The sequence below is a fragment of the Notolepis coatsorum genome (genome assembly GCF_963971535.1).
Source record: "Notolepis coatsorum genome assembly, chromosome: 15".
Classification (NCBI taxonomy): Eukaryota; Metazoa; Chordata; class Actinopteri; order Aulopiformes; family Paralepididae; genus Notolepis; species Notolepis coatsorum.
In genome coordinates, this window is record NC_140179.1 from 62,218,650 (window position 1) to 62,233,843 (window position 15,194).

Consider the following 15,194-nt stretch of genomic DNA (forward strand, 5'->3'; position numbering starts at 1 on the left):
TTTACAGGAGAAAAGAACAAAATCTTCATGCCTCGTTGTAAACACATCGTCCTCCAGTCCTTCTGTGAAGTAAGGCGTTGGTCAGATAGCATCCGGTTGTCATCAATAGAGCTTCATTCTCGGCCAGAACTGAAAGCCACAAAACCCCTTTTTTGTGGAAAAAGTTGTGTCGCGACTACTGGACAGGCCCCGCACCCCCGAGCAGAGTGGACCGGTCCCGTACCCCCGAGCAGAGTGGACCGGTCCCGTACTCCCGAGCAGAGTGGACCGGTCCCGTACTCCCGAGCAGAGTGCTACGAAACTCCAGCTGTCAGGAGGAACAGCAAAGCGAGCCAGTCAAGGACACCAGGAGGCTCAACAGGAGTTCTGTACTGTACACAAATAGTCTATTTTAGATGCGATGTTCCGGGTGGGGTTGGGGGGGTCGGTGATGGGGGGTTGGTAGGTGATGTGGGGTTGGTTGGTGGTGGGGGTATCGTGACTCATGTCCGACAGCAGAGCAGTCTGTGAAAGACATTCCGGAACTCTGCGTTGAAGGCGGTGTAGATGATGGGGTTGACGGCGCTGTTCACGTAGCCGAGCCAGGTCACCACGGAGATCAGCGTGGGGCCGATGGCGCAGGACTCGCACAGCACGTTGGTGACATGCACCACGAAGAAGGGCGTCCAGCAGGCCAGAAACACACCTGTGTGGGGAGAGCGGAGCGTGTTAGAGTGTGTGTGTGTGTGTGTGTGTGTGTGCTCTCTTCAGTCAGTCAGCAGCTCAGAGGAGACAGTTCATTACGTAAGGGATAATGTATATCTACGAGGTCATTGTCGCAAAATAATTGACCGACATGGAGTTTAGAACACCGAGGCGCCGCGCCGAGGTGTTCTAAACGCAGTGAAGGTCAATTATTTTGCGACAATGACCTCGTAGCTATACATTATCCCTGTTAAAACGCCATGTAATAAAGGTGGATAAATTACGGCAGCCCGGCGGAAGCTGGCGGCGTCGTTCTCAGTAGCGAGACGCTTCTGTTGCTTTGGTTTGTATTATAGAGCCGCTCCGGCACAAAATGGACGTGCCTCCGCTCGAGGTGTCATGCTACATCTAATTAAATTTAACGATCCATATTTACACCTCCCTTTCAAATTGACGTGTGTGTAGACTAGTATATCATGTAAGATAGATCATTCATTAAGATAGAATTCATCAAGCAGGTACAGTTTTCTTAATTTGAACCATTTGAACTACCACACTACAGAAGGTTAACCTTTCACTACCACACTACAGAAGGTTACCCTTTCACTACCACACAACAGAAGGTTAACATTTCACTACCACACTACAGAAGGTTACCCTTTCACTACCACACTACAGAAGGTTAACATTTCACTACCACACTACAGAAGGTTAACCTTTCACTACCACGCTATACAAAGGGTTAACATTTCACTACCACACTACAGAAGGTTAACATTTCACTACCACACTACAGAAGGTTAACCTTTCACTACCACACTACAGAAGGTTAACATTTCACTACCACACTACAAAGGGTTAACATTTCACTACCACACTACAGTTCACTACCACACTACAAAGGGTTAACATGTCACTACCACACTACAGAAGGTTAACATTTCACTACCACACTACAAAGGGTTAACCCTTTCACTACCACACCACAGAAGGTTAACCCTTTCACAGTAACCGTATGTGTAGTGTGGTAGTGAAAGGGTTAAAAGTGAACCTTGGCTGCACGTTAACTTCAGGCTTGTCACTTTGGTCCACGTGCGCCTCTCTCAAGGACTCTCAAAACCGTTCTTGTGCTGAAATGTGAATGTTGTTCACCACCAGGCAGGTTTTACGACGTATCCCATGGAGCAGGGGTTCCCAACCTTTTTTTATCCCAGGGACCCCCAAACATCTCTGATGAAATTCCTGGACCCCCCTCCTAATAAAATACCATAAAATACTTTTTTTTTGTCATTTTAATACTTTTTTTGTCATTTTAATAACAAACTGCTTATACACAGGCATATGCATCATGATTAGACCCACTATGCTTCTTTGACTTGTGCCTTCAATCAACAAATCTCATCTTGCACCATATGTATTTCAAAATGTTGGCCAATATTCAAATCCTGTATTCATCCTCTCAAATCAGGCCCTAATGGTGAACGGTTTGCATTTATGTTGAATGAAGTAAGAATCCACTGCAGTAAAAATATCCTCACCTCGAGTGGTGGTAGTAAGGTTGACTGACATGAGAATGTCCTGTTTAGATCCTCATTTTCGATATACTGCACATAAACGATGAGCACAGCCTCGTCTGCGACAGTTGTAGTTTCATCAAGTTGTATGGCAAATGGACCCTTTCTAAGCTTTTCTGACAGCTGCTGCTCGCAATCACTTGACATCTTATCAATTCGGTCTTTCACTACATTGTTCGAGAGTGGTACTGATTTTAGTTTATCCGCCACCTGTGGGCCGCACAGTTTCTAAACCATTTTGATGCAGGCTGGTTTGATGAGCTGCTCGCCAATATTGTGCGGTTTCTTTGCTTTTGCAATTAAAAGTGAACACTCAAAGGAGGCTTCGGTAGCCTTCTGTAAATCACTGCCACCCCTGCTCCACGCTACTCTAACATCAACGGGCTTGTTCGCCTTGAGAGACTGTTCTTTCCTCCGAAAAAAGTCCGGATCCTTCCCAACGGTTTCTGGGTGCTTAGACGCCTGATGTCTCTTCAGCTTGCTGGGCTTCAGGCTCGAGTTTGCCAACTTTTCTCCACAAATCACACACTCAGGTCGTTTGTCTGGTCCCTCAGTGAAGCCCATGGTGATGTAATTTTCGCGATTGCTGTAGGTCCTAACTTTTTTTGCAGATGAGCTGCCGTCATCTCCTTTTCGTTAGTCACACATTTTCGCCTCTGGCGGCTGACTGCAGACGAGCCGAGAAAGTTAACTAGCGTGCTAGGCTAGCTACGGAAAGTGATACAGTCAACTGATTCGCGTTTTAGCGGCTACCCGGTAGCCTACTGTTAACGTTCAAAAATCATGTCTAGATGTTTATTTATTTATCTTTATTTTTTATTGTAGTGGAGAGACTATTCATGCTTCTGATGATAAAAATATGCTAATTAAATATTTCTCTGAAAGAAAAAAAAAAGAAAAAAAAAAAGGAAAAAAAGGACCTCAAATCATCTGTGGTCTGGCGGACCCCGCCAGGTTGGGAATCACTGCCATGGAGTATAATAGTTCACTGAGCGATAAATTGCTGTCAGGCTAATTTGAGAGTTGAGAAAAATCTGCATCTGCATGTTAAACACGCTGTATGTCAGGATATATAGGTGATTTCGTTTCCAAGGAGATTGATGGAAATGGACGTGCCTCGGCTCGAGGTGTCATGCTACATCTAAGGAATGATCCATATTTACACCACTACTCAAACGTACACGTTAAACATATATCATGTAAGATAGATCATGAATTCATCAAGCAGGCACAGTTTCTTAATTTTAACCCTTTCACTACCACAATATAAAGGGCTAACACTTTCACTACAACACTACAAAGGGCTAACACTTTCACTACCACACTACAAATGGTTAACAATTTAACTACCACATTACAAAGGGTTAACCCTTTCACTACCACATTACAAAGGGTTAACCCTTTCACTACCACACTGCAGAAGGTTAACCTTTCACTACCACACTACAAAGGGCTAACACTTTCACTACCACACTACAAAGGGCTAACACTTTAACTACCACATTACAAAGGGTTAACAATTTAACTACCACATTACAAAGGGCTAACACTTTCACTACCACATTACAAAGGGTTAACAATTTAACTACCACATTACAAAGGGCTAACACTTTCACTACCACATTACAAAGGGCTAACACTTTCACTACCACACTACAAAGGGCTAACACTTTCACTACCACACTACAAAGGGTTAAGAATTTAACTACCACATTACAAAGGGTTAACCCTTTCACTACCACACTGCAGAAGGTTAACCTTTCACTACCACACTGCAGAAGGTTAACCTTTCACTACCACACTACAAATGGTTAACAATTTAACTACCACATTACAAAGGGTTAACCCTTTCACTACCACATTACAAAGGGTTAACCCTTTCACTACCACACTGCAGAAGGTTAACCTTTCACTACCACACTACAAAGGGCTAACACTTTCACTACCACACTACAAAGGGCTAACACTTTAACTACCACATTACAAAGGGTTAACAATTTAACTACCACATTACAAAGGGCTAACACTTTCACTACCACATTACAAAGGGTTAACAATTTAACTACCACATTACAAAGGGCTAACACTTTCACTACCACATTACAAAGGGCTAACACTTTCACTACCACACTACAAAGGGCTAACACTTTCACTACCACACTACAAAGGGTTAAGAATTTAACTACCACATTACAAAGGGTTAACCCTTTCACTACCACACTGCAGAAGGTTAACCTTTCACTACCACACTGCAGAAGGTTAACCTTTCACTACCACACTACAGAAGGTTAACCTTTCACTACCACACTGCAGAAGGTTAACCCTTTCACTACCACACTACAAAGGGCTAACACTTTCACTACCACACTACAAAGGGTTAACAATTTAACTTCCACATTACAAAGGGTTAACCCTTTCACTACCACACTGCAGAAGGTTAACCTTTCACTACCACAATGCAGAAGGTTAACCCTTTCACTACCACACTACAAAGGGATAACACTTTCACTACCACACTACAAAGGGTTAACCCTTTCACTACCACATTACAAAGGGTTAACCCTTTCACTACCACACTGCAGAAGGTTAACCTTTCACTACCACACTGCAGAAGGTTAACCTTTCACTACCACACTGCAGAAGGTTAACCTTTCACTACCACACTACCGAAGGTTAACAGCAAACATCTAAAGCAATTAAAGTCTCACTGATCATAAAACAAGTGGACAAATTTGCCAATGGAGTGAGATAATTTCACGTTATATTTCAAAACAACTGACCTTGCTTCCAGAGATCTCAAAGCAACTGGCATTATGCTGTTATTTATTTCAAGTTGATCGTTTTGAGAACCTCAACGGTATTGTAACAAAGCTCAACGATCTCAACCTAGCTGGTGGCGGGATTTGTTTTCAGCAAATAAGATTCTCAGATCCGATATAAGATTGGATTAGCCCACTTGTTAAGATAAGACTCCTTGTTTGTAGTGCAGAGTCTCTTTAAAAATAGCATTTTTGCAACATCTGTCTCATACACGGCAGGATAGTTGGAGCCTCTGACTGATAACGTGTATTTTCTGCTTCGGTGAGCAGATACAGGCCCAGCTGTGAGGTAATGTGATGCTGCTTCACTCAAGAGCCACCCCTTCTATTACAGACTCATCAATAGACCTTTGTATGCAAAGAGCCTCACAGTGAAGGCATTATGCATAATCTAAATATTAGCCTTCTCCCAGTCCTCTTTGAAGTGTCCAGGATCTCAGTTTGATGAACCCTCAGTGGATTCAGATAACAACAATGCGACCCTTCTATTCTAACATTGAAATGCGATAAATAAAGTCATATTTTTGTATAAATAAATCATCACGTACCCACTACCACGGGCAGGACCTTCATGGCCTTGCGTTCCCTCCCGCTCACTCTGCTGCTCTTGCTGTTCCGGCGGCCTTTCCTCGCCCCGCGCGCCTTCGCCAGCCCGTTGGCCCGGGGCGGCCTCTCCGCGGGCTCGTTGTCCGAGGCGCTGTCCACCTGCGTCGTCACGGGGTCGCACTCCGCCGGGGTCACCAGGGTCGCCGGCGGCGGCGGCAGCATCGCAGAGACGGCCGACGGAGACGTTGGACTGAGCCCGCCGGGCACGAGGTACGCCGCTTTCTCCCGGCCGCTCCCCAGCGACGCCCCGGCCTTTTCCCGCCGCAGGGCCGAGCTGAGGCGCAGCGACAGGCTCCGGCAGCCTCCTCCTCCGCGCGCCAGCTGGGACCGGCTCCTGCCGGTGCTCCAGCGACGCAAGCCGCGGAACATCCAGTAGTACAGGAAGAGCATGACGGGGCAAGGCACGAAGAAGGAGCACACGGAGGAGTACACCACGAAGCGGTCGTCCTCCAGCTTGCACACGCTGGGGTCGCGGTTCGGCACCTGGTTGAGGCCGAAGATGACGGGGCTGGCCACGCCCAGCGAGAGGACCCAGGTGGCGGTGATGAGGGCCAGCTGGCGCATGCTGAACTGGTTCCGGTTGTACTTCAGGGGGACCACCACCGCGATGTACCTGGAGAAAAACAACGGTCGGGGATGCTTGTCCCCATTACGGAGACGACCGCAGAAGTAACCGCTATGTATGTCTCCAACTCGCCGACTGAAATGACTAAACCCACTACAGAAATGGGGGGGGGGGGGGGCTCAACAGATTTTTTCTACTAGATAGTCTTTTTGTGTGCAGTAGAAAACAGAATATGTATGTCACAGTACCCACTGCTCGTCCTTCATGCTTCAGCCCAATCCTATTCAATCGTTCATTCATCTCGTGGTCCTATCGTACAGATCAATGAAATTACACTGTCCAAGGACTCAGCTGATGTGCGCACGCACACACACACACACACACACACACACACACACACACACACACCAAATTTTTTTTAGCCTCTAACTCATATTACACGCACACACTGCTGCTAACAGATACATGGTAAATGGTGCATTTATATAGTTATTTTATCCAAAGCGCTTTACAATTTGTTCCTCACATTTGACCCATTCACTCACACATTCAAACACCGACTGCGGAGGCGACCATGCAAGGTGCCAACCTGCTCATCGGGAGCAGTTAGGGGTTAAGTGTCTCGCTCAAGGACACACTGCCTGGGAGGAGCGGGATGTTTGTATAGATAGAATATACGTTGTGTATTATGTTTAGTTCTATAGTTTAGTTTTAGGTTATAGTTATAGTTTATATTTATAGTTATAGCTTATAGTTATAGTTTGTATAGATAGAAATATACGTTGTGTACCATGTTTACAAATATTATACCACAGTTAAATACTCTTAAATGTACTCTCGACAGGTTCTTCATCTGTCTCAGAGACGCTCTGATGAAGAGAGCATATATATTGTTGTTCTGTGTGCAGAAAACTACCGGGTGCCTCGACACATCCACTTCTCACCCAGTGGTGTAATTAAAGGCCTCACCTCCATTACCCTCCATTAGCCTTCAGCCATCACCTGAAACAGTGGTTTAGACAATAAGGTGCTAGGGCACTTTAACACTCAGAGAACAATGAAAGGCTCTCACAGTGACAGGGATTACAGGGCCACTAGTCACAAGAAAGAGCAGTACAATGCCCTCCTGAACTCTTATGTCACTCAGGCCCTGTCCACACGAGCGCTGGATTTAATGTAACCGAAGTTTGAAAAAAATAAACCTCTGTCCACACAGGTGAACAACCGCATATAATTGCGTACCCACTTACGGCTGGAAAAACCAGCAACCGATACATGTAGTACAATGCCAAAACAGTAGGCGGCGATATTGTTCAGACATGAAGGCCATTTCAACCAATCAGAAAAGGTTGAACGCTCACTAAACTTCCTGTTTTCCAACGGAACATATATTTTCAGCAAAGAAAGAAACTGCAATTAAAAGTGCAATAAACAAACGGATACATTCACTGTGTGTTCTGCCTCTCATTTGTTGATGAAACAAAACCATCAGCAACACAATTTACCACCAAGAGCGGATAGTTTAGTCTCACAAAAGACCGCCGGTGTTGTTAGCTACATGCTAATGTGAATGGCTATATCTATGTATAGTATATAGCTTAAATGCTAACGTAATGTGGTAACGTTACCGCTATGAATGGATGCAAACGTTATTTAACACATTGCAGAATGGGTACAATACAATACGGCTCAATACAAACAATTGTTAAGGGGATGCAGTCTGGACTGGGTTCCTTATAACAATAACTTGACAACTTGTCTCTCAAAAGATTTATATAATCTTTTATTTAAAAAAAATAAAATTATGTACGAATTAGTATTATTTATGTTACCTAAATAAATTGTTAATAGATCATATTTTTCTTTTTAGTTTTTAAAAGAACTGAGTAATTAACACTTTCTCTGCCAGAGACGCCTAAACTCGTCATTCCCCGCCATGCTAATTCTGCCAATGACGCCGTAACACATCATTGAGATCAATATTTCAAAAATCTGTGATCGCAATCATATTTCTCCCCCGGAGACTTGAGATCTACTGTTGATCCCCTCTCAACTCTCCAACGGCCAAACCGGAAACAGGAAACGGAAGCTGGTGCTCATTCCAATTCGGTCCGATCACTCGCTAATAGTCCCGGGACTCGAGCTAGACACAATGGATAGCAATCTGTTACCAATAACTCGATAAACAACATGATTTGGACGTATAAACTATTATACAACCTGGAGATGGATCGCATATTTCTACATCCCATAATAGGAATATTTTTGCTCCACGCTCATCGCCCAACGGCCCGAGGAGACTGGGGTAAGATTCAGCGTTTTTTTTTTACTGTGTTCGATATAAACTGCTCTAATGATCATATCACCCACACTAGATGAATCATCTAACGTTGGCCACAGAATTATAAACGACCCCCCCCCCCCCCATCCGGTCAACATCAGATGATAAGTAGTAACTTCTAGAAGCACGTCCATTTGAATTTTTTTATCTCGCGCAGATCGCTATCAAACTGTATTTGATCATCAATATAATGCATTTAGGGCTATAAATCATGTTCTGGAGAAAGCTGCAGAAAACGATAAAAACATATTTATACTTTAGACCGTTTTAGTATGAATATGTGAATGAAAAAGTATAACGTTCCTACGTCCTGAACGATAGATAATTGACGTTGAATGGGCCATAGTAATGTCAATTTAGCAATACAATTTAAAAAGTTATAGCCCTGCAAAGAAGGGGAACTTCTCCATAGACAAATAGAGCTGGCAGAGAGGGGTATAATGATGTACATAAGCCTGGCGAAGAAAGTGTTAATGTTGTGGAATAGGCTGCATTTCACCTCCAAGCCGCTATGCGTCGCCCATGAGCGTCGCCCATAAGTTTAACGCTACTGCAACCTAGTGAAGAAGAGGCAGCAAGCAGCTGCTGTAAACAGAAGGCTGCCGGTCCGTGTCCTGCAACTGAAAACATAAACACTAAACAGTACGCCACATGCCGCCAAAAAAAAGGCTCAACCCGCCGCAAGGCTGTACAAAGCTGGACAGCTTTGGTTTTATAAAAAGGCCAAAGACTGACGCTGTTAGTGCAGCAGCTAGCAGCGCTACTGTCACTGAAGTTGACACTGCTAGTGCTAGTACTAGTGTTAGCTCTGCTGCTCCTGTGCGCAGTGCACCTGTTATTGTTACCGCATCGGTTGGCGTCTAGTTTTTTACCACACGGTTCGTGCGTTTTGCTAATCTGATTGGCCACACACGTTTCTGGTCATGTGACATGTGCGCCCAATCGCGTGACGAGCAGTGTCTTAGCCCATTTCCGCGTCGAACAGCCTGCAAACGACCTAACGCCTAGTTTATCACTGGTTAAGCTTAGGCGACTCTTTCGCAGTTGGTTAAGGTTAGGGTTTGGAATCAGGGCTGGCGTTCTATCGCCATGCTCTAAGACAAACTCTAACCTTAACCAACTTCGAAAGAGCGCCTAAGCTTAACCGTAGAAAGAACTTGCCGTCACACGATTGGGCGCACATGTCACATGACCAGAAACGTCAGTGGCCAATCAGATTCGCAAAACGCACGAACCGCTTGGTAAAAGTAATGACGCCGCCGGCCTGCCACTGCCAGACCCGAGTCTCCACCACTAGACCTGGACTGTGCTGCTACTCAACCACCACAATGCTGGGGTCCGAGTCAGTGGAACTTTTGGAAAAATAAATATAGCTGGTTATTTGCCAAGGAGGGGTGCATTGGCTGCCTTCCATGTAAAAACGCCAAGACATTGTTGAATAAATCATTTGGAGCCCATTTGGCAGAGCAGTGAATGAATGGGACTGTGACTAGCTCTCAGAGCAAGAAGTTGAGGAAGAAAATATACTTGCACAGTGATAGCATTGCTCATGATGTGGTGGCTGTAGCTCAGGAGGTAGAGCTAGTCGTCACTACTCGCTTTGGATAAAAAGTCAGTGGTTTGAATCCCGGCTCTTCCAGTCTGCATGTCGGTGACATGCTGCAGTAGTTACTTTTCTTCTTGTTGTAATTTATTTTTCATTCAGTTCTTGATTACCTGTGCACATTTGTTTATAACATTATTTATTTTGATTTATACAAGTATTTATTTTATGTTAATTTTATTATCAGATGATAATGTTACTTACTGTATCCTGATAAATGCTGCTGTTGTGCCATACAACTATTTATTTTCCATTAGATTATTTTGCTAGTTTTTGATTTATAAGTGCAGAGACAAATAAATGATAATTCAAGTTCATAAATTTAGTCTAATTTTTCAAATTAAATTGTATTTTATCAGATGCAAAATGCAAATAAGTAAATATGGCATTATATATCAGAGGTGAGTAAGAAAATGAACAAATATTGATGGTTAAGAATGAGACTGAATAATGACATCACACAATAGTCTAATGATTAGACAGTTGTGTGATGTCATTATTACTTAGTATTAGACTAATCCTAATTAATCTAAATATGACTTCGAAAACAGCCACAATTTCAGGAAAAAAATTGTAAAAAAATTTAATTCAGGGGGCCCCCATAGCTCTCAGGTGATAATTCGAACCCTGTTGACAACACATGAGTTTAGTTTAGCCGCAGCTACATGTTTACTCTGAGCATCAGGTCAGGAATGCGACAACAGACATCAGTCGATCACAACACTCTTCAACACAGACGATACGTTTCGAACAAAAGTTTGTTACAATCATTTTCATATAACGCTACTTGGGACAGCTCTGCTGTAAACACTGGTGTAGCTGGCTCTGCTCTAATCTCTCTACCCCGCGCTCGGTTGCTAACTTGCTATTGTTTGACAGTCTGCCGTGAACATGGGAAATAATTGCGACAGCTCTGCTGTAAACACTGGGAATAACCTCGGTTGCTATGCCCACACGCAACTGCAAAACCGCAAAACTTCACCCTGGGCTCCGGTTTTCAAGACCGCGGTTGCAGTGTAGCAAATCCCCGGTTGTGTGTGGCCGAACAGTGTAACTGCGCGCATACAATCATGGTTATATTAAATCCAGCGCTCGTGTGGACAGGGCCTCAGAAAGGCTGTACATAATAATTTATTGTAATGTGTGGAGAATTATTCTTTTAGAGAACCATATTTTCAGAGAGCAATATTAACAATTGCCTATGATTGAAAGAAGGTTATTGTCTAAAATGTATTAGCGGGACACAGACCTTACTTATCAACTGCGCTCCTTCACATAGAGAGAGCCTGACGAGATTGTTCAGTTTGTCTCAGATAGTCCATTTCTATCTCGCTGCGCAGAGAGACAGTGAGGCGGAGTGTGGCGGACAGAGAGACAGTGAGGCGGACAGAGAGACAGTGAGACAGTGTGGCGGACAGAGAGACAGTGGGGCGGACAGAGAGACAGTGAGGCGGAGTGTGGCGGACAGAGAGACAGTGAGGCGGACAGAGAGACAGTGAGGCGGACAGAGAGACAGTGAGACAGTGTGGCGGACAGAGAGACAGTGTGGCGGACAGAGAGACAGTGAGGCGGACAGAGAGACAGTGAGGCGGACAGAGAGACAGTGAGGCGGACAGAGAGACAGTGTGGTGGACAGAGAGACAGTGAGGCGGACAGAGAGACAGTGAGACAGTGTGGCGGACAGAGAGACAGTGAGGCGGACAGAGAGACAATGAGGCGGACAGAGAGACAGTGAGACAGTGAGGCGGACAGAGAGACAGTGAGACAGTGAGGCGGACAGAGAGACAGTGAGGCGGACAGAGAGACAATGAGGCGGACAGAGAGACAGTGAGACAGTGAGGCGGACAGAGAGACAGTGAGACAGTGAGGCGGACAGAGAGACAGTGAGACAGTGAGGCGGACAGAGAGACAGTGAGGCGGACAGAGAGACAGTGAGGCGGACAGTGAGACAGTGAGACAGTGTGGCGGACAGAGAGACAGTGAGGCGGACAGAGAGACAGTGTGGCGGACAGAGAGACAGTGAGATATTGAGACAGTGAAGCGGACAGAGAGACAGTGAGATAGTGAGACAGTGAAGCGGACAGAGAGACAGTGAGGCGGACAGAGAGACAGTGAGGCGGACAGAGAGACAGTGTGGCGGACAGAGAGACAGTGAGATAGTGAGACAGTGAAGCGGACAGAGAGACAGTGAGATAGTGAGACAGTGAAGCGGACAGAGAGACAGTGAAGCGGACAGAGAGACAGTGAGATAGTGAGACAGTGAGGCGGACAGAGAGACAGTGAGGCGGACAGAGAGACAGTGAGGCGGACAGAGAGACAGTGAGGCGGACAGAGAGACAGTGTGGCGGACAGAGAGACAGTGAGATAGTGAGACAGTGAAGCGGACAGAGAGACAGTGAGATAGTGAGACAGTGAAGCGGACAGAGAGACAGTGAAGCGGACAGAGAGACAGTGAGATAGTGAGACAGTGAGGCGGACAGAGAGACAGTGAGGCGGACAGAGAGACAGTGAGGCGGACAGAGAGACAGTGAGGCGGACAGAGAGACAGTGAGACAGTGAGACAGTGAGACAGTGAGGCGGACAGAGAGACAGTGAGGCGGACAGAGAGACAGTGAGATAGTGAGACAGTGAAGCGGACAGAGAGACAGTGTGGCGGACAGAGAGACAGTGAGACAGTGTGGCGGACAGAGAGACAGTGAGGCGGACAGAGAGACAGTGAGACAGTGAGGCGGACAGAGAGACAGTGAGGCGGACAGAGAGACAGTGAGGCGGACAGAGAGACAGTGTGGCGGACAGAGAGACAGTGAGACAGTGAGGCGGACAGAGAGACAGTGAGACAGTGTGGCGGACAGAGAGACAGTGAGGCGGACAGAGAGACAGTGAGGCGGACAGAGAGACAGTGAGGCGGACAGAGAGACAGTGTGGCGGACAGAGAGACAGTGAGACAGTGTGGCGGACAGAGAGACAGTGAGGCGGACAGAGAGACAGTGAGGCGGACAGAGAGACAGAGAGACAGTGAGGCGGACAGAGAGACAGTGAGGTGGACAGAGAGACAGTGTGGCAGACAGAGAGGCAGTGAGGTGGACAGTGAGACAGTGAGGCAGTGAGACAGTGAGGCGGACAGAGAGACAGTGAGACAGTGAGGCGGACAGAGAGACAGTGAGACAGTGAGACAGTGAGGCGGACAGAGAGACAGTGAGACAGTGAGGCGGACAGAGAGACAGTGAGACAGTGAGACAGAGAGACAGTGAGGCGGACAGAGAGACAGTGAAGCGGACAGAGAGACAGTGAGGCGGACAGAGAGACTGTGAGACAGTGTGGCGGACAGAGAGACAGTGAGGCGGACAGAGAGACAGTGAGGCGGACAGAGATACAGTGAGGCGGAGGCGGACAGAGAGACAGTGAGGCGGACAGAGAGACAGTGAGACAGTGAGGCGGACAGAGAGACAGTGAGGCGGACAGAGAGACAGTGAGGCGGACAGAGAGACAGTGAGGCAGACAGGGAGACAGTGAGACAGTGTGGCGGACAGAGAGACAGTGAGGCGGACAGAGAGACAGTGAGGTGGACAGAGAGACAGTGAGGCAGACAGGGAGACAGTGAGACAGTGTGGCGGACAGTGAGACAGACAGACAGTGTGGCGGACAAACAGACAGTGTGGCGGACAGAAGGACAGAAGGACTCACCTGTCAACACTGATGGCACACAGGTTAAGGATGGAGGCCGTGCACAGCATCACGTCCATGGTCATCAGAGCGTCACAGATGTACGTGCTCAGAGTCCAGATGCCGCCCAGAAACTAGACACACAACAGAAACAGACATTAAACACAAGTGCGTATACATGCATGCTCACGCGCACAACATGCGTACAGTACACGACTTGGACATACATCTCAAGATTGCAGCTAGATCCCACATGAACAGATGCAATCAAATCGATTGTTGAATTGACCACACACGTGCACTTATACTCATGCATGCGCGCAAACATGAAGCACACACACACCCATCCATCCATCCATATACACACATACACACACACTCAGTGCACACATACGGTATGAAAAGATGTTATCTTTTTATTGGGCTGCATATCAGATTGATTTTTAACACATGAAGTGCACATGCACGGCTATATTTACAGTAGGGAAAAGATATTAACTTTAAATTAGATCTCACAGAGGCACAAACGCAATCAGATTGGGGATTTACAACAGCACACACGCACACACACACATTCACATACACACACACATTCGCACACACAAACACACATTCACACACACAGACACAGACACATTCACACACACACATTCACACACACACACATTCTCTCACACACACACACACACACACAAACACACATTCACTCACACACACACACACACACACACACACACACACACACACACACACACACACACACACACACACACACACACACACACACACACACACACACACACACACACACACACACACACACACACACACACCTCAGAGTAGACGTAGAGGGGCAGCACCAGAACTGCTAGCAGCAGATCTGCCACCGACAGGCTGATGATGAAATAGTTGGTGGCGGTCTTCAGCGAGCGCTCGGTGAGGACGCTGAGGCACACCAGGACGTTGCCCAGGATGATGATGATGATCAGGGGGACGCCCAGCACCAGAGCCAGGTAGTTGTAGCCCCTCTGGTCCGAGCCAGCGGGCGCCATGCTGCCTGGCGTCACGTTGTCCATGATGGAGGAGGAGGGCCCAAGCGGAGCTGACGGACTGAAGTTACCATCTGGGGACAACAAAACAGAAGATTATTAACATTCAATTCAATCAAAGTTGTGTTTTTTCATGTTGCATTTTTTTACGGAAGGTGTGTTGATGTCAAATTACCCAAAATGTTCGACCTGTTTGCCACAGGGAACCAGGAAGGGGCAGAGTTGTAGCAGTACATAGTAGATGGTGCATTTAAGCGCATTTATCCAAAGTGCTTTATTTTGGTTCCTCA

The 15,194-nt window shown here is 46.3% G+C and overlaps 1 protein-coding gene across 1 annotated transcript; it reads right to left on the reverse strand.

Moving 5' to 3' along the window:
* Positions 1 to 482: 482 nt before the first annotated feature.
* On the reverse strand, positions 483 to 14,931 carry drd4-rs (dopamine receptor D4 related sequence; the record flags this gene model as incomplete). Its single annotated transcript, XM_084330610.1, has 4 exons — positions 483 to 685; positions 5,626 to 6,296; positions 13,877 to 13,989; positions 14,689 to 14,931. 4 exons carry the CDS (start codon positions 14,929 to 14,931, stop codon positions 483 to 485), a joined length of 1,230 nt encoding a protein of 409 aa, XP_084186736.1.
* Positions 14,932 to 15,194: the final 263 nt, after the last annotated feature.